The sequence below is a fragment of the Notechis scutatus genome, chromosome 2 (assembly GCF_049901735.1).
Source record: "Notechis scutatus isolate UNSWTSFEM ecotype Mainland chromosome 2, rNotScu1.2, whole genome shotgun sequence".
Classification (NCBI taxonomy): Eukaryota; Metazoa; Chordata; class Lepidosauria; order Squamata; family Elapidae; genus Notechis; species Notechis scutatus.
In genome coordinates, this window is record NC_142010.1 from 55,928,343 (window position 1) to 55,947,980 (window position 19,638).

Genomic DNA, 19,638 nt, shown 5'->3' on the forward strand with positions numbered 1-19,638 from the left:
ACAAACTAGGCAGAAAATTCAAGGACAAGCCTTGGAGGTGGATGAGTAACTTTATTGCAGTACCAGCATCTCTAATAGTGACCAAAACAGCTTTTAAAGAGTCTGAAAGTCTAGCTATATTATACGCATGTGCCAAGGTTTAAATGCTGAGTCAATTTCTCCAGCCCTTTCCTTGTAAAGGACTGCTTGAAGGCCGTTTACCTTCGGGCTGTTGTGGAGCTGTTGATGGCATCTGTGCTGTGTTTTGGATGGCCCAAGCTCTTCATCCCATCTTACAAGCTCCAGTCTTAGGATCTCAATTCTTTAGCCCAGACATGTATATTGTTTGCACATTGTTACAGTTGTCATTGCAGTCATGAAACCAAACAGGATTTTTGCAGAGCTCTTGAGATTTCTGGCTTAGTTAAGTTTTTTGAACCCTACATAACAAAAACAAAGAAAAAGATATCACAAAGATTAGTTTTTAATTACTTATTGATGTGTGTTTGCAGAAATGCAGCAAAGATGAACGTTTAGATATACATTTAATAATCATTTCATTTAGGTGGGGTTGTGCTGCTCTAAACTGAGATTTGTGTAGCCAGAGATTATGAAATAAATCTTGTTGGATTCAGTTCTAGTCACAATGATATAAAAAGAACCGAGGCCTTGGAAAGAGTACAGAGAAGAGCCACAAATCTAGTAAAGGGTCTGGAAGAGAAATCCTATGATGGTTAGGTATGTCTAGCGTATTGAAGAGAAGGATTATGGGGGACGTGATAACAGTCTCCCAGTTCTTGAGGGGCTGTCACAAAGGAAAAGGGGTCGATCTATTTTCCAAAACATTCGAGAGCAGGGCAAGAAGTAATGGGTAGAAGACCATTAAAAAGAGGCCCAACTTAGAAAGAACTAAGGAGAAATTTCTTGACAGTGAGAGCAATCAACCAATGGAACAGCTTGCCTTCAGAAGTTATGGGTGCTCCATCACTGGAGGTTTTCAAGAAGAGACTGAACAACCAATTTGTCTGGAATGTTATAGGGTTTCCTGCAGGGGGTTGGACCAGGAACAGTGGTCCCCAACCTTTATGGCTCCACAGACCGGTGGCAGTGGCAGTGAGCAAGGGGGAGGGGATGGTTCCTGTGCATGTGCAATGAAGTTTCACATGCTCACCCGCCACTTGTGCAGCCCAGTTCCCAACAGTCTGTGGACCAGTCCTGGTCTATAGACCTGGGGTTAGGGACCCCTGGACTAGAAGACTTCCAAGATCCCTTCCCATTCTATTAATCTATGTTTTATGATTTGCACCAGCAGCTAAGCATAAATGAGGGTTTATAAACTAGTTTATAAAGAGTGGCAAATGAGGTAAATTTACCTCTTTGCAAATGAGGTAAATCCAATCCAAACAAGTCATATTTGGCTTAGACAAAATGGGGATCCCTGACAGTGGAGATTTTTTTTGTATAATGACCTTGAAAGTTTCATAGGGTTTCAAAAAGAAACAATAAAAAAATAGAATTACCAGGCATTCTGACTCTTTGAATAAGGGGGGTGAAAGATTCGAGGATACTTCGAATGCGTTGCCCTAATAGAAAAGAAACAAGAAATTTGCTGTCAGAAAAGCAACCAAGTAGGTAATTAATATATCTGACCATTACAGTTTGAGTTATTGAAGAATTGGTATTTCCGTCATAGTGACATCTTAAATTATGAATATAAGGCAGCTTGATATACTAGTGCACAAATCAATACAGATGAAACACTCACAAAGGCCAAAATATATTCCTGTTGTTTCTAGAGTTGCAAAGGTCATCAAGCCAATTCCAGTGGAAATAGTCCAGTCTACGGAAAGAAAGAAAGAAAGGAGATTATATTTTGCTCTCTCTTTCTCCATGTAAAATCGATAGATTGTAATGTTCACTTACTGTTATATTTATAATAGCAGACTAATAACATTCCAACAGCAAAACAAATAATGACAAAATGGAAGAATTCATCTGAAAAAAAAAGAAAGAAGAAAATATTCAAGGCTATAATTTAATAGCTGCAATTTCATATATGTTCATGAAAATAAAGATCTACTATTGGAAGTTGTTTGCAAACATACAGTGGGTGCATTTGTGTGTGTATACATATGCATACACATACATGCATATACAGACACACACACACTCATGCACACATCTAAATATATATGCATAATATTAATATTTTTATCACTTAAACAGCAGTTAAATAGGTTAATTAACTTCTTCCAGAGTCAGTAAGCAAAATATTTCCCCATGTATATTAAGCAAAAAAAGAACTTGAGTCAAGTTCTCAAGATTACAAGTTATGGGAGAAGGGAGCATATTCTGTTTACACACTGGTAGGTAGCCTGACCTGTACACGTATTAAAAATAAGATATTTGCTGATCAATTTGAGGGACTGCCTCTCCCTGGTTATATCAACCTGCTCCATTAAATCTGGCAGGGTGAGCATGTTGTGTGTTCCACTGGCAAGAGATTAAACATTTGAAGGATCACAGGGGATGTGCCTTCTCTGCTGTGTTGTCTGCCCTATGGAATATCCTTCCCACCCACCCACCCCAAATTAGATTGGCCCCAATCCTTGTTGACATTCTGAACGGTCAGATTTGGTTTCTATTGTTGAGGTAGCCATTTTTATTCCTCTGGTTGTCTAGGATTTGTATGTCTGGTTTTCTATGATGTTTATTGATATGGATTTTTACATCTGTGGTTTTTAACATTGTTCTTTTATCTCATTGCTTCATGCTGCCCAGTATTATTTTTAGTGAGATGGGCACCGATATAAAATTGTATTAATAAAATAAATAAATAAAATTACTGAAAGTTTTCAGGTTAAAAACCTAACTATGGTTATTTAGTTAGAGAAAAAGCATCTTTATATGGATCTGATTTGCACCTTATCTATGTTAATGTTGTGTGTGTGGAAAATGTTCTTTTTTTTTAGTTATGCCAGTCTAGGATAGAAATCTAAACATTTGGCTTAAGATTTGCCTCACAGAGAGAAGAATTTGTGATTTAAGTTTGTGATCAGTTATATTCTTACCATCTTTCCGAATCCTTGGAACCCACCATCTTGAGTTTTGGGTAGGGTGACAGACTCTATCATCACACACTGTGGAAAATGAAATTTGATTTAAAATGTATGGTTTGGCAAAAAAAAAAAAAACCTCCAAAAAAAACTCAATGAAGGCATTGAAGCTGACAAACATCACATTAAAGGTGCTGCTTTTATCAAGTAGGCTCAACTCCTTGGACTTTCTAATATGAGGAGAAGAACTATTGTTAGGAACTGTTTTAGAATTTCAGATACCAGTAAAGTATCACAAGGACAAATAGGCTGAAAAACAGCTTCTATCCCAGGGCAGTAGCTCTTTTGAATTCTGCTGTATAGTGCAGTGTTGGTGTGGTGTCGGGGGTTTCCGGTTCAATGTGTGAAGGGTGAAGGATGTGTGTTTATTTTCATGATCATGGTCATGATGTGCACTGAAGATGGTGTCTGATTTCATTGTACGAGGTGCAATGACAATAAAGTAAACTAAAGTGCACCAGTAATGGAAGCCACTGAACCTTTCTACTGGTCTCTATCAATTACTGTACAGACTCTTTCTCTTCCTATAAATCAGGACGATGCATAGTGTACTCTGACTAACTGGATGAACAGCATTAAGAACAAACTTCTATATTTCCTATCCCTGCACAAAGAAGGTAAATCAGAGAATTTGTCCCATCAACTGTTCGTTTGAAAGAAGCAGTATTTGAGCTATATACAATTTTTTTTTTCCAAAAATGATGTCCCTACTGATGAGAAACCACCAGCCAAGGATGCTTAGGTTTTCATATCTTAGACAAATAACTAACATACGATACAAATGAAACACACATGTTATTCAGAAGAAAACAAGTTATATACAAGAAGATTTTAAACAGTTATATTTACCAACTGCAGGTATTCCTTCTGTCCTTGATTTTTCTGGTAAATAACAAATTTGCATTTTAAAAAGATATTTCTTTGTTCAAAAAGGAATTTATTTATATCATGTTTGTTACAATGGAGCTGAGAAGTGGAAAATGGTAGTTCTCCCAGCTGACTTGAGTTATTTGAAGTAAGACCATGTGCATTTTTGTTTGCGTAAGTAAGAAATAAAGATTTTGAGAAATTGCTGATGGTCTGCAACAGATGAAGAAAGATTCCTATTATTGTTGGAGACCATATTGGAGTTTGTGATATTCAGTTGTGTTCTATTTGCTGTTTTTTAAAAAAATAAAACATATTTAATATTCACTGTAATGAATGAATTCCAAATATCATTATAATATTAAACAAAAACCTTAAGCTAGCCAGAATTCTTGTGCTGGATTGTCATAAACTTTCTTTAGCTCTGAAACACACATCTTAAGATCAGAACCTTTAGTTTTAAATGTATGACTATTTAGAGTTCAATAATCTAGGCTTTTCTTTTTAAAAAGCTGTTTAGAGCCCACAAACTGATTTGTTTAGAATATGTGTGTGCCAAGAAAGTGTGGGTTATATACAGTAGAAATTTTTTTTTCAACTACAAAGATTTTTATAATTGTGATATTATCACTTTTGTATCACTTTTCACTCTCATATCACTTTTCTTGTTTATCCTGTTGTGATTGTAATTCATTGACTCAAACAATTACATTATCTTTTAAAAGATGCAAAAAATAAAAAAATGAAACCTTTGTTGCAGTAGCAGACCAGACCAACAATAAAGCAGAAAACAATACACAAATCAAGAAATTACCAAGGAGAAAACCACACACCAACCAACACTGGAAGGGCAAGCTATAAACAGAAAGCAAACCCCACCCTCATTAACACTGATGATGTTATCTAATCTGATAATGAAATGTCTGCAACCAAACAACTAACCTCACAATACACTAAGAAGTCCACCACAAGGAGCAACGACAGACTTGAAAAAAATTATTAAAATGTTTAAACAAAATTAATGAACTTAATTTAATTAATAATTGTAGTCCAGTACTTCTAGGAGGGTTGGGGCAAAGTTGCACTGATCACTTTTCCAGAGCCGCATCCCTGTAGGAGATTCAGTGTTGAACCTTTTGAGCTTCCAGGCTGTTCTTTCAGCTTATTTTGCTACTTGCTTAGTACACAGGCAGATGGAGCAGGAAACCAGGGAAGCCAAGATAATTCACTTCCAAATGCCTCCATTTGTTCTCTTGGTCTCTCAACTTATCAGCTAGATCAGGAGGAGGCAGGAGACCCATGAAAATTGGCAATGCCAAGGGGGCGGAGAGGAGGAAAAAGGATTGGGCTTACTTTTTTTCTTCCATTCAATCATGTCTGATTCTCAGGGTTTCTGCAGTTTTCTTGGCAAGGTTTTTCAGAATTGGTTTGTCATCGCCTCCTTCTTAGGGCTGACCAAAGTGACTGGCTCAAGGTCACTCAGCTGGCTCTGTGCCCAAGGTGGGACCAGAACTCATGGCCTGGTGCTTTAACCACTACACCATTGATTCTGAACTTAGAAGCCTTCAGATTCTATAATTCTATAACTTAGAAGCCCTCAGATTCTATAAAAAGCAGAGCTTCCGGTGTGAGTCTCATACCTGTTTCAGAGTATGGAATAATTTCACTGGACAGATCTAAAATGACAAAAATATACAAAATTGACAAATTAATTCATGTTTGTTCAAAATTGTCCCAATTCATGCTGGTATTAAAACATGGAGATTTTTCAAACAAGAAAAATTCGAGAAGTAGCAGAAAGATTTGCATATAAATGAATCTAATCTAAACTGTGTTATTCCAATCACCATTATTACTGTTTTACTCTTCACTTTTCATGAATCTTCAAAAGTGAGTCCTCATGATGACAAAAAAAAATCTGGCCTGTTTTCAGAGAAATGCAGCCCATTTGAGGAATTACTTGCTAGGAAAAGACTGATTTGAAAACAAAGAGAAATGATTTATTGAGGGCAGCAGCCATCTGGATTTGCAAAAAAGATTTATCCCTCAGAAGGGCTACTGAGGGCCAAATTCTGGGAAGGGAAAGAGGGAATAGGGGTCTGGGACATGCAGAAAGAGATGGAAATTCTGAGACTTGATGAGCTTATGTGGATGTTAGACTTTTCTGCCATTTTCAGAAATTGGGTGTGGGTGTGTTGTGGTTCGCCGGCAGCAGGTGTGGACGGCTGAGGTCTCGGAGAACGAGGACTCAGATGAGGGGCCTACATGTGATGCAGGGATGGGGCCAGGACTATCAGGGAGTGGAATGCTGTCTTTGGAGATTGTGGAGGCTGGCAGCAGTGATGAAGAGGTCCCTGAGGAGCCTGTGCCCAGTGCACGTGCTCAAAGGGCTGCTCGAAGGAAAGAGCAACTGCAGCAGCACGGGCAACTCGGGAATAAGGCTGCAAGGTAATGGCCCCTCCCTTAAGAGATAAAAGCCAGCTGAAAAACCAGAGTTCTTTGCAGGAAGGAAAGAAGTTTTTGCACTCAAGCCTTGTGGACGTTCGGAATATCTTGGTTGGTGCTTGGAGACTCTTTGTGTTTGAAATATTTCTTAATAACTTTATCTAGTGTTCTTGGCAGCCTTGCACAACCTTGGCAAGGCTCGTTCTTATCAGAAACAATTAGTTTGAAACAGCCTTTTAACTGTGACGAACGGAATTCGTAAAGAATCATTAAAAGGTTTTGCTGTTACCTCTGTTTCATGTTTGTTTCCTTGGAACAAGGTTTGGATCAGAGCAGGGTATGTGTGTAAACATGTATGTATATACAGGTAGACCTCGACTTACAACCATTCATTTAGTGACCGTTCAGTTATACACTGAAAAAGTGACATATGACTATTTTTCACACACATGACCGTTATAATATCCCCAAGGTAACCTGATCAGGCACTTGACAACTGGCATGAACTTATGACAGTTGTACTGTCCTGGGATCATGTGATCACCATTTGTATTTGCTTCCAACAAACAAAGTCAATGGGGGAAGCCAGATTTGTTTAACAATCACATGATTCACTCAACACTTGAAGTGATTTACTTAACAAATGGTTAAAGGCAAATGGTTGTAAAATAAGCACAACTCAATTAACAACTGTCTCACATAGCAATGGAGATTTTGGGCTCAACTGTGGTTGTGAGTCAAAGGATTACCTGTATGTTCACACACACATTCTCTTTGCAGAAATGATGGGCACCTTGTTTTCAACACAAGCAATTGCCTGAAAAGGAACGGACTGTTTTTTCTGTGGTTAATCACAGCAGGAAACCAGCAGTCTGCAATATATTGCTCAAAAGGGGAGAGTCCACTGTTGCTTATTCCATCTTCCCAGTCTTATTGCACATGACTTTTGAGTTGGAGGTGGAAGGACTTTAGGCTGAGACTTAGATTTTAACTTAGACTCCAAGTGATACTACCGAAAAATTGCTATGTTCCAACTGCAAAGGAATACAGATCAAATCACTGTTTGATGATTTGATACTATGAGGAAGGATGTTTGTGTCACTTTTCTCTGTCCTGGTACAACCCTGACCTCTGGGAAAGGCAGAAAGAGAGGTGAACATGAGCAGGGGTGGGCTTCAAAAATTTCAGCAATAGGTTTTCTGCCCGGTTGCTGGCTGCACATGGCCATGGTGGGCATGGCCTAGTCAGCCTCCTGCACCATGGCAGGGGGGCCGTTTTCCCCTTCCCCACTCTCCCAGTCTCTCGAGCCTCTGGGAGGGCAAAAACTGCCTCCCCCAGGCTCCGGAGGCCCTACAGAGGCTGGAAATGGGCCCATTTTTGGACTTCTGGAACTTCCAGGCCCATTTTTTCGCCTTCCCCAGGCTTCAGAGGCTTTCCTTGAGGTCTGGGAAGGCAAAAATGGCCTCCCCCCTGGCTCCAGAGCCTGGAACTTCCAGAACTTCCAGGAGGCCTATTTTTCTCCCTCCCCAAGCCTCCGTGCGGGCCCTGCACTTACCTCGCATCCAAAACGGGCTGCGTGGAGACCCCTGGGAGGGGTGGGGTGGGAGGGGCCAGCCAGGGTTGGGATTTGGCAGTTTGCCGAACTAGCCATAATGAACATGAGTTTGAATGAGTCTATTTCCTTGTACCTTCCCCCCCACCCCACCACAAAATCTGTTCCACAGTCTGTGAACTAAGAATGCCCATTAGGTCTCTGAGGCCTCGCTCCTGGTAAGAGAAGCATATGGAGTAGTTAATTTTATCACTGGAGGTTTTTAAGAGGAGTCATTTGGACAGTCATTTGTCTGGAATAGTATAAGATCTTCTGCCTGAGCAAGGAGTTGGGCTAGAAGATCTTTAAAGTCCCTTCCAACTCTGTTATTCTGTATTTTACCTTGTTGGGGACTCTCTGTTAACTCTCCCAAAGAACTTGCATCCTCACTTTCTTCTTGCATTTTTCCTTTTTTATTATGTTCTTGTTTCTTCCCTTTGAAATGATGATAAGAAAAAAAATATATTTAAAAATGTACTTATCATGAAGGGTGTAGTTTTACATATCTGCAACAGCTGATAGTAACAGGCTTGACCAAATATTAACATTGGTCTGATTTCTTGCTAAGATTGCCTGTTTTTTCAGGCCTTTACATTTTGAATGACATATGATATCCCTAAGCAGTAGTTGCACAACCTTCCTCAGACCGTAGATGAGGAAAGCAATTTTTAAATTTTAATAAGGAAATGCAATTCATTTGAATGTATTTTACCATTTTCTTCCTTTTGTTACATTAAAATTACACTTTTGGAAGGGTTCTGGGTCAGTGGTGGGATTCAAAAAAATTAACTACTGGTTCTGTGGGCGTGGCTTGGTGGGCATGGCATGACTTGGTGGGTGTGGCTTGGTGGGCGTGGCAGGGGAAGAATATTGTAAAATCTCCCTTCTCACCCCACTCCAGGGGAAGGATACTGTAAAGTCTCCATTCCCTCCCCACTCCTTCCTGGGGGAAGGTTACTGCAAAATCCCATTCCCTCCCCACCCCACTAACCTGCTTTCCAGCTCCGTTCTCCTGTGCAGGGCAAGATCCAGCCAATCAGCTGGGACTCAGGAGGCAGAGAATACATGGGGGCGGGGCCAATCAGAGGTGGTATTTGTCAGCTCTCTGAACTACTCAAAATTTCCGCTACCAGTTCTCCAGAACTGGTCAAAACCTGCTGAATACCACCTCTGTTCTGGGTATTGGACTCAAGGCTTTGGGCCTTAGGTTGTTCTTTTTTTCCCCCCTGAAGCTGACTGCAAAAATCAGAAGCCTCTCTTTAATGTTTAGAGTCTACAAAATGGAGATCAGTGTAATAAAACAACAGGAAACACAGCCGTTAGTTTCGCTCATGTACTGTGCAAAATCCACGGATGACTGAACTCGCTTCGCCTTAGATTGGACCTGCAGATTTGTAATACTGCTGACATCCCTAATTACAAAAGTAATTTTTTGTGTGACTGTTTCATTCATGTAAACACTGACCTATCCAGAGAGTGATTTACATCCAAATATTTACATCCAAATCAGGAATGTCTAGAGTTCCAATGGGGTGTCAAGCTATTATTATAGCAACCTGACTCAAACTATGCTTTAAAATAGCCTCCCCCTCCAAACACTTGTGGAAGATAATGCCAAAACTAAGTGGGTGGGTGCTTTTTGGAAGTGTTCATTTTAGCAAAACTCAGTATATACTGTAAAATCTGCCTACTATCTGGCCTGTCTATCTTTGTACAAATATTTAAGGAATGTCTATAATTGTATTGGTGGATGGTTAATTCACAAACAAACAGTTCTATTGTTCCCAAACCAGTTTCTAATAATGTATACTGCTTGTGTTACCTTTCTGTTTTGGTTTTTGAGACAAAGCCACAGAATCTGAAGTATCCATTGTAGGGCTATAAAAACAGAAAGAGAAGCTACTCTGAAACATTGATTAGGGATTTGGATTACGGGATTTGGATTTGGATCACTCAAACTGTGAGCATGAAGCAAAAACTTTAGAAAGAAAATCTGCAATAGCTGAATAAGTAAATTAACCAGTAATGCTATTGTGTAAATTTTCTTATGTTAGGGGAATAATCTGTTGGCTTTGCTGTTTAAAGGCAAACTCTTTAAAACTCTAAAAACTCTTAAACTCTATATGAAAGACATATAGAGAGCTAGTGAATAATCCTTGCTGGAGATATAAGAGGTGGGTGTGTATCTTTCTGTGTCAGAGTATCAATCATAGAGTAAATATGGGGTGGGGTGGGTGGGGTGCAGCAAGTCACAACCAAGTTATGGAGGTTGTGAGAGGTGTTGTTCAAGGCCACCTGACTCCTAACTATGAGTCCCAATGCATGACCTCTGACGCAGGCCAAAATGGAAGTGCCTGTGGATTGAGGTTGAAAGGAAAACAATAGTTACACTTTCACCTCCCTGTCAAGAGAAATGGTGGTCTTTTAAAATATAGTTTTCAGTTATAGTTAGCTGGGATCTATTCACTTATATTCTGTTCTTTGAAGGTAGTTGTTCCTCATTAAGAAAAACAAATTTTCAGAACCAGGTCTTACTTAATAGTGTCAATGCTCACCTTTGACCAGAGGATCTTAGACACCTTTCCAGGGTGTATGAAGATGCTAATTCCTAAGGAAAGAACCAGAAACAAATTTGTAACAAGCTGAGATCATTTTCACCTTTTAAAATTTTTATAGCACATTTGATTATTTTTTAGTAGCATTCTCTCTACTCCTGTGTTAGGGACTATCATAAAAATATCAGAAATCACTTGGAACAGCCGTTGCAAACTTGTCATTCTCCAGATGTGCCGGAATTCAACTCTTCTGTAGTGGAATAGGGCTGGGCGGACAGACTTTAACAGACCAATTGTAGGAAAGAAAGGTATGGTTGAAATTCCCTGCTGTTATTTACCAGTTACAATTCAGAACTGAGAACAAGCACACAATTAAATACACAAGGCAATTTCTCTTCACATTTATATTGGTATGATTTATAAAAACAATAAAAGTGGGATGAAAGAAGGAAGGAAGGAAGGAAGGAAGGAAGGAAGGAAGGAAGGAAGGAAGGAAGGAAGGAAAGAAAGAAAGAAAGAAAGAAAGAAAGAAAGAAAGAAAGAAAGAAAGAAAGAAAGAAAGAAAGAAAGAAAGAAAGAAAGAAAGAAAGAAAGAAAGAAAGAAAGAAAGAAAGAAAAGAAAAGAAAAAAGAAAGTTGGAGTCTCTAGAGGTCTGATTACATAGTCAACCGTCTGTTGGGTCCATCATGGTGATAACAGAGATTTAGTGTGAAGTGAAAAAGTTCTGTCTCAGAGTCTATTTTCCCACAAGTGTCTTCAGATGCCTTGTAGCAACAAGCAGTCATTAGTGATACAACATGAAATCTACCCCTATTTAGAGTTGCTTTGACTCTAGAAGATTCTTTATACTACTACTGGGGAAAATGCTGAAAGTGGTTCTTTTAGTTTGTTGAAGATACCTGTAGTGGAATCTGGATTGCAGTGCATGCACTATACCACCAGTTCTTCCAAAGATGCTATCTATCAACAATACCACTGTCTCCTATGCACTAAAATAAGAATCACTTTAAGCTGAACATGATCCTGGATGACTGTATCTATACATTGTTCTTGGCACTGTTACTTTATGCCTTATTCTTTGGTGTTTTTGCAACTTTTCTTTTCCTTCCTTCCTTCCTTCCTTCCTTCCTTCCTTCCTTCCTTCCTTCCTTCCTTTCTTTCTTTCTTTCTTTCTTTCTTTCTTTCTTTCTTTCTTTCTTTCTTTCTTTCTTTCTTTCTTTCTTTCTTTCTTTCTTTCTTTCTTTCCTTTCTTTCCTTTCTTTCTTTCTTTCTTTCTTTCTTTCTTATCTATCTGATAAGGTAATTCTGGACAGTACACATTCTTGTTTCATTTCTGAGATCAGCAACATCATCTATTCTAGGCCTTCTCTGAATTTTACTCAATTAATCTTGATTGAACCCATGAATCCAAATCTTTCATTTGATATGGTACATCTTCTATCTCGTGTACTTTAGAGGAAGAAGACAAATAGTGTTGGCTGTTGTGAGCAAGCCTGAATACACAGATCAACACATTCATGTGTTTCATATAATATTGTTCACTGTGTCTGGCTGAAGCTAAATATTGCCTTGCATCTAAACAGGTCTCTAGCACAATTATCATATGGCAAATCAGGAAACATCTTTTAAAAATAATTAATCTGTCCACATTTTAAAAAGGATAACTCTTTCAAAAATGATAAATCTAATCATCTTTTAAATAATAAACCTGATCACCTTTTTAAAATGATAACTCTTTTTAAAAATGATTAATCTATCCTTAGGATCAGTGACAGGTAATAAATCTTGTTGTTGATTTACTGACCCTTTTCCTAAGACATTGATGCAACATAGTACATTGACTTAAATTTGTTGATAACTGCTAAATATGTTGTTGCAATTCATCAGGAAAGAGCAGTGCATACAGTACATTTCTGGACCAGTGATATTTAAAAATGTGGGAAAACTTTGCCTGAAAAATTAACACAACTAGCTTTAAAAACTAAATATAGTTTTATTCAAAGTAGGTTACTAAATGTATGAAATATTAACAAACTTTTTATAATGTATTACAGTTGATTTTTCTCTTTTTGAAAGTACTTTTCCAAATAAAAATATTGAATAAAGATTTTTAATTTTTGTAGTTTCCTTGAGAGAAGATGTATATACAATCCTTCCAAATTTTGGGTTGTTTCTTTTTATGTTCTTTGTCCAGTTTTTATGATTTTCTCTTTGAAATGCTATTGGTTTTTTTAAAAAGCAATTATCTTATTGAAGGACTGACATGCAGAATCAAATAATGGTATTGTGTTTATAATGAAGGAAACTCATTCTCATCATCCATAGAGCATATGGAGATTTCATATACGGTAACATCTAAGGTCGATATGATATGAAAAGCACTGTAGTTCCATTTTTTTCCACTATGAATTATGTTTCTAATTAATAGCAATAGCACTTAGCCTTATATACTGCTTCACAGCCCTCTCTAAGTGGTTTACAGAGTCAGCATATTGTCCCCAACAATCTGGGTCCTCATGTTACCAACCTCGGAAGAATGAAAGGCTGAGTCAACCACTGCACCACTGCAGCTCCAAATAATAATGCTATATATGTCAGTGTTTTAAATCTAATGTGGTAAACGGTTCTGAATTTATTTATGAAAAGTAGGGGCCTCACTATTCCAGACAATGGGGGGGGGGGGTTAATCCTAAAAAAAAAAAAAAACAATAACAAGAAATTTCCATGCATCTGGATAAACACACTGCCATACAGAATCACAACGGATAAGGAATCCATAAACACCCTAACCCACAATGTGGGAAAACAGCCAAGTTTTCTAAGACTTCTGTAGCATCATCATCATGGGAACAAATGGATCTCTGAGGAGATTTTATTCCAGATGACAAGCACCATGACAGAGAAAGCAAAGACCTCTTCACTCCAGGAGGCCATAGAACCATGGCAGCTAAATACTCCTTTCAGGTTATAAGGGTATCAATAGCAGACTAATAAAACTCCATTACCACAGTAAGAGACTATCATGTTTACAGATCAGATCGTGAAAATCGTCGAGGAGGTGGAGTTGCTATATTCTATAAAAAATCCTTACATCTAAAAAATATCCAAGTTACCCAGGAGTTTGCCCTTCCTGAAACCATCATCTGTGAACTATCCTCAAATATCACAATTCGATTCTTACTATGTTACAGAGCACCTGATTATGACATCGAACATGTAAACAAGCTAAATACATTACTAACATGGGCTGCATCCTGCCCATACCCTTTTATCCTTCTTGGTGATTTCAATCTACCTCATATTAACTGGACCCTAAATGATTGTACAACTGAAATCATACACACAACCTTCTACAATGCTATTACAAATCTGGGACTGGAACAACTAGTAACCAACAACACTAGACTAAACAACTGCCTCGATCTCATCTTCTGCAACAGTTTGAACCTAATCTACGGAATACAATCTAAAGAACCCTTTTCCAGTAGTGACCACAATATGATCGACTTTTGTCTCAACATACATCCACACAAAAATCACCACAATGATGTAATCCCCTATTGTAACTTCAAAAAAGGCAACTACGATCTTATAGACAACGATCTCTCATCCCTTGATTGGCAATCTCTATTCACTGGATGCAATACCATTGAAGACCATTATAACATATTTTTACTTGAAGTCAAAAGAGTCATCAAACTATATGTACCAACAACAACTCCCAAAACAAAACAAAAAAGCAGATTACCCATATCAATAAGGAAACTTCAATCCAAAAAGAGATCACTCTGGCGGAAAAACAAATCTGGTCACGTTGCCAATTTCAAAAACCGATACAAAAATCTATGCCACCAGATAAAGACCGAATGCACCAATTATCACATTAAACAAGAGGAAAACCTTCTAAGCACCAATTCCACCCGTGCTTTTTACAATTTTGTAAACAACAAACTAAAAGACTCAAGGTCCATCCCTCCCTTGATAGGACCTGATGGTAAAGACTGCAACGACGACACCATTAAAGCTAACATCTTTAACACATTCTTCGGCTCAGTATTTGTAAACAGCAATGGATCATGCCCAATATTTCCTAGCCGTACCACAGATAACAACAATGATCTAATACATATCGATTTCACAGAAGACAATGTTGAAAAAGCAATACGCAACCTAAAACCATCTCTATCTATTGGACCGGATGGAATATGTGCCTACTTCTTAAGAAAGCTATCCACTGCCATAGCCAAACCTCTAAGCATAATCTTTGAAAAATCTTTCAGAACCAGCTCCTTGCCTAACCTATGGTCACAAGCCACAGTCATCCCCATCTTCAAAAAGGAGACCCAAGCCTAGTTGAAAATTACAGGCCAATCTCCTTATGCTGCGTCACCTGTAAAGTCATGGAATCAATTATTAACCAATCCATCATCCTTCACTTAGAGACAAATAACCTACCCTCCAATAAACAATTTGGTTTCAGAAAAAAACTATCCTGTAATCTGCAACTCTTACACTGCAAAAACATATGGACGACACAACTCGACCAGGGCAAAACAATAGACGCAATCTACATAGACTTCTGTAAAGCCTTTGATTCAGTGGTACACGACAAACTACTCCTAAAAATAAAATCCTATGGTATCTCTGGACAACTGAATAACTGGATAGAAGCATTCCTGTCAAACAGACAACAAATGGTCAAAATCGGGAGCGTCCTATCAAATCCAGTACCTGTCAATAGTGGTGTTCCCCAAGGCAGTGTTCTAGGACCAACTCTCTTCATACTCTACATAAACGACCTCTGTGATCATATTAAGAGCAATTGCGTTCTCTTCGCTGATGATGTAAAGCTGTTCAATACCACAGACAATACTGCTACCCTACAAAAAGATCTTGACTATGTATCCGAATGGTCAAACAAATGGCAACTTCAAATCTCAACAAATAAATGCTCTGTCTTACATATTGGCAAAAAAAATCAGAAAATAAAATACAAGCTGAATAGTCAAGATCTTGTTGATGACCCAAGCTCTGTAAAGGACCTTGGAATACTCACCTCTAATGATCTAAGTGCTAGAGCACACTGCAACTACATAGCCAAAAAGGCATTAAGAGTTGTTAACCTAATCCTACGTAGCTTTTTCTCTGGTAATATCACACTACTAACCAGAGCATACAAAACATTTGCTAGACCAATACTCGAATACAGTTCATCAGTCTGGAACCCACACTACGTATCTGATATTAGCACAATTGAGAAAGTCCAGAAATATTTCACAAGAAGAGTTCTCCACTCCTCTACTCGCTGTAGAATACCTTATGCCACCAGACTTGAAATTCTAGAACTAGAAAACCTTGAATTACGCCGTCTTCGGTCTGACTTAAGCATGGTATACAAAATCATACATTGCAATGTCCTACCTGTCAATGAATACTTCAGCTTCAACCATAACAACACAAGAGCACACAATAGATACAAACTCAAAGTAAACCGCACCAAACTTGATTGCAGGAAATACGACTTCAGCAATAGAGTGGTCAATGTCTGGAATACTCTACCCGACTCTGTTGTTTCTTCCCCAAACCCCAAAAACTTTAACCTTAGACTGTCTACTATTGACCTCACCCCTTTCCTAAGAGGTCTGTAGGGGGGCGTGCATAAGCGCACCAACGTGCCTACCGTCCCTGTCCTATTGTTCCTCTTATTCTTTTATTTTTCTTATATGTAACCATTTCATGTATTCACAACTATGTATACATTTATACTTATTATCTTGTAAACAATTGGCAAATCAAATAAATAAATAAATAAATAAATAAATAAATAAATAAATAAATAAATAAATAAATAAAATAGTTCAGAGTTGAACTGAGAAGTCCTTGGTGCTCTCTGAACTTGGTGGTTTGCTTATAGACATTTTGCCACCAAATTAATTAGCAATGAAGATGTTACCAAGCCTGGTAACAAAATGTCTGCAAGCAAACATTCATGGTTAAGGTACTAGCTGCTGAGCTGATCCCACTGTGGATAGACCCTAGACTGCTCACTCAGCTGCCTGTTTACTCCCTAGCAGCTAATTGAGATAAGCTGAGTGCTATTGCCGCCCCTTATAGGTAACAAGTGCTTAATTTGATGATTTACACATCAGGATTCCAAGGCTACAAAATCCTTTATCAGCTAGTGATTTATTTATTTATTTGCAGGGCAGGGGTTATTCTCACCCGGAGACTCTGAGTTCTAGTTCTGTCTTAGACAAAGCTGTCTGGGCGACTTTGAACCAGACAGTCTCTCTCCATCCTGGGAAGAAGGCCAAGGGCAAACCACTTCCATACAATCTTGCCATGAAAACTGAAAGGGCTTGTCTATAGTGATTGTAAGGCATGACCACACATGCACACACAACAAAAAACCTCCAATAAATGTATTTTTCCTACTTCCTCTCATTGTCAGTTTAATTTAATTGATTTGGCTTTAAATTTTGGCTATAACCCAGTTTGGTTGACCAGAAAATATATAATAAGGAAATAGAAATGAGAAATCATAAGTTTTATGGGCAATGCTATGAAGTGTATCAGAACGGGGATCAAACTACCTGATGATGTCTGATGTGAGGGGTTCTAGAATGCCACCTTCACTTTTGCTTTGAAATGGTTACTATCCCCTAAAGAGTTGAGGCTCATCTACCTTGCAGATTTATACCACTTTGGCTTTGACTGGCTGCGTTTGCATTTTAATAAATAATAGTTTGCTTCCCCCCCGGCGGGGGGGGGGGGGGGGGGGGGGGGGGGGGGGGGGGGGGGAGGAAAACGGGGGGGGGGGGGCGGGGGGGGGGGGGGGGGGGGAGTTTTTTTTTTTAAAAAAAAAAAAAAAAAAAAAAAAAAAAAAAAAAAAAAAAAAAAAAAAAAATCATGGGTAACAGTAAGACATTCTTTACTTAAATATGATACACTGAATGACATTCAAGTTAGCTGGATTTAGACACAGTAAATATGCTACATCATTTTAGCTATGATTTATATTATGCAATGGCTAGGTTCACACAACATACTAAACCAAAAGCAAATAAATAGAATAACAGAGTTGGAAGGGACTTTGGAGGTCTTCTAGTTCAACCCCCTGCCTAGGCAGGAGACCCTACCCCACTTCAGACAAATGATTATCCAACATCTTTTTAAAAACTTCCAGTGTTGGAGCATTCACAACTTCTAGAGGCAAGTTGTCCCACTGATTAATCGCTCTGTCAGGAAATTTCTCCTTAGTTCTAAGTTGCTTCTCTCCTTGATTATTTTCATTCTTGATTTAGTGGCACATGAATCTGGCCACTGCCTTTGATTATTGCTGGAATCCTTGAAAATTTATCTTTGTATGGGGGTGGGGGTGAAAATGAGACATTAAAAAGCTTAATTTATTTCCTTCCAGAACTACAAGTCCTATTGATTCAAAACAATTAACTTTAAATAGCTTTAAATCTTGATAAAACATGAAAACCTGCCAGATATGCTGTTGCCCCTTACATAGACTGTGAAAAATCGGCACAACATATTTCCTTTATACCTTAGTTTCCTTCCCTGAGGTCAAAGCAGATGAATTTGGAATTTTTCTTAATTTAACAGGAGTCACATAACAGAAGAAGACACTAACCAGATCACCTTTACTGAAGACAAAGATAGATAGCACACTATTTAACAAGGAGAACCAAAAGCTTTCATCAGGTTAGATATATCTCAAAAGAAATCACTTACCAATAAAAAGCTTAGGCTTGCATCAGGGAGTCATTCAAATACCCAGAGCCCAATAAAAGTTTGTTTAAAATAGTAACACAGAGAGCTAATAAACTCTCAGAAGAAACATCCCTTAAAAGAAATCTTTCTGGTCTGATTAGTTATACTCCTCTTCCTGCTACAGTCTATTTGACCGGATTGAGTTATTACTCATAGGTTTTGTTACGAATTGCAAAAGCTGTATGCTAATAGGCTCATGTTAATTTTATTTAAATTTAACTGTTGCATAATAATGTGGTGTTACAGTGATGTAATGTAATTCTTTCCTGCTTATGTCGTTCCAGAAGAGAATAGTTTGTTACCGAGTAGATGAAATTCTGGAAATTTAAAAAACATCTTCTGATTGAGAACCTCAATTTTTCTGACTCTTCTAATGTCCAAAATTTCAGATACCAAGAAAATGTTTGCCATCTCCTTAAAATTATCCTTAGATCAAATGACTATAGAACAGGGTGGGAAATTGTGGCCCTTTTATGACTTGTGGAGTTCAACTCCTAGTATTCCTGAGCCAGCCATGCTGGTTCAGGAATTCTGGGAGCTGAAGTCCACAAGTCATAAAGGGCCATAGTTCCCTATCTCTGCTATAGAACATTTAAAAGTGTATTTATTTGAGAATATAGATACCATGTTTGTGAGCAGGTAGAAGATGACCACCCTAAATTTAGAGCTTTAAACTGTCCTATAATAAAACTTGGGAATTCATATTTCATAACAGGCATTATTCCTCAAGATTCTCATGAACATCTAGTGCTATGAAATAAAGATTGCATTCTATTCTAATTAACTCATTGACCCATACACGTCTTCATCAGGTGTGACACACATAATTACTTCTAATGCTTTGGCATTCACAGAATGCAGTTCTTTGCAACTTTAAAGCAAGGAACCATACCTGCATCTAAGTATACGTATGTAATAGATATGCCTTGGGCAGAGCAGCCTTTCAACAGAGCAGAAAGGACTATAGATAGCAGGCATACACATTTTAAGGCATCTTCCAAGTTTTCTCTATGCAGGTTATAAGGAAGTGGCTTGTTCCTAAACACTCATATTATTGTTTGATTTGTCCTCTACTTGCAAATAAGTAAATATGGGTTTCCCTATCTAACATTTCAATAGGAGAAGATTCTTCTTGCTAGCTGTGGGAGATGCAACGCTAGTATGCAGGAGTGGGCTTCAAAAATTTTAGCAATTAGTTCTCTGCCCAGTTGCTGGGTGGGCGTGGCCATGATGGGTGTGGCCTATTGGCCTCCTGAATCACAGCGGTGGGGGCATTTTCACCCACCCTGGGTATGGTTCCTTG

The 19,638-nt window shown here is 38.3% G+C and overlaps 1 protein-coding gene across 3 annotated transcripts; it reads right to left on the reverse strand.

Moving 5' to 3' along the window:
* Nucleotides 1–92: 92 nt before the first annotated feature.
* Nucleotides 93–18,467, reverse strand: TMEM40 (transmembrane protein 40). Of its 3 annotated transcripts, XM_026677352.2 has the most exons (11): nt 18,297–18,467; nt 10,554–10,606; nt 9,821–9,876; nt 8,341–8,433; nt 5,603–5,638; nt 3,945–3,977; nt 3,051–3,119; nt 1,903–1,974; nt 1,745–1,819; nt 1,500–1,562; nt 93–419 (listed from the first exon to the last, which is right to left on the reverse strand). In XM_026677352.2, the coding sequence occupies exons 3-11, from the start codon at nt 9,867–9,869 to the stop codon at nt 400–402; spliced, it is 510 nt and encodes a 169-aa protein (XP_026533137.2). In that variant the 5' UTR covers nt 9,870–9,876; nt 10,554–10,606; nt 18,297–18,467; the 3' UTR covers nt 93–399. The 3 variants fall into 3 exon arrangements, with proteins under 3 accessions (XP_026533137.2, XP_026533152.1, XP_087810914.1); XM_026677367.2 differs by lacking the exon at nt 9,821–9,876 and having other exon boundaries at nt 18,297–18,461; XM_087954788.1 differs by lacking the exon at nt 3,945–3,977 and having other exon boundaries at nt 18,297–18,434.
* Nucleotides 18,468–19,638: the final 1,171 nt, after the last annotated feature.

What these genes read in the sequence shown, in the direction of transcription:
- TMEM40 (XM_026677352.2), bottom strand. Translation starts at nt 9,869, where the DNA reads ATGGATACTTCAGATTCTGTGGCTTTGTCTCAAAAACCAAAACAGAAA. An exon ending in AGAAGGAATACCTGCAGTTG is followed by an intron (nt 3,120 to 3,944) that starts GTAAATATAACT and finishes CATTTTCCACAG; the next exon opens with TGTGTGATGATAGAGTCTGT. An exon ending in AGGAATATATTTTGGCCTTT is followed by an intron (nt 1,563 to 1,744) that starts GTGAGTGTTTCA and finishes CTTTTCTATTAG; the next exon opens with GGCAACGCATTCGAAGTATC.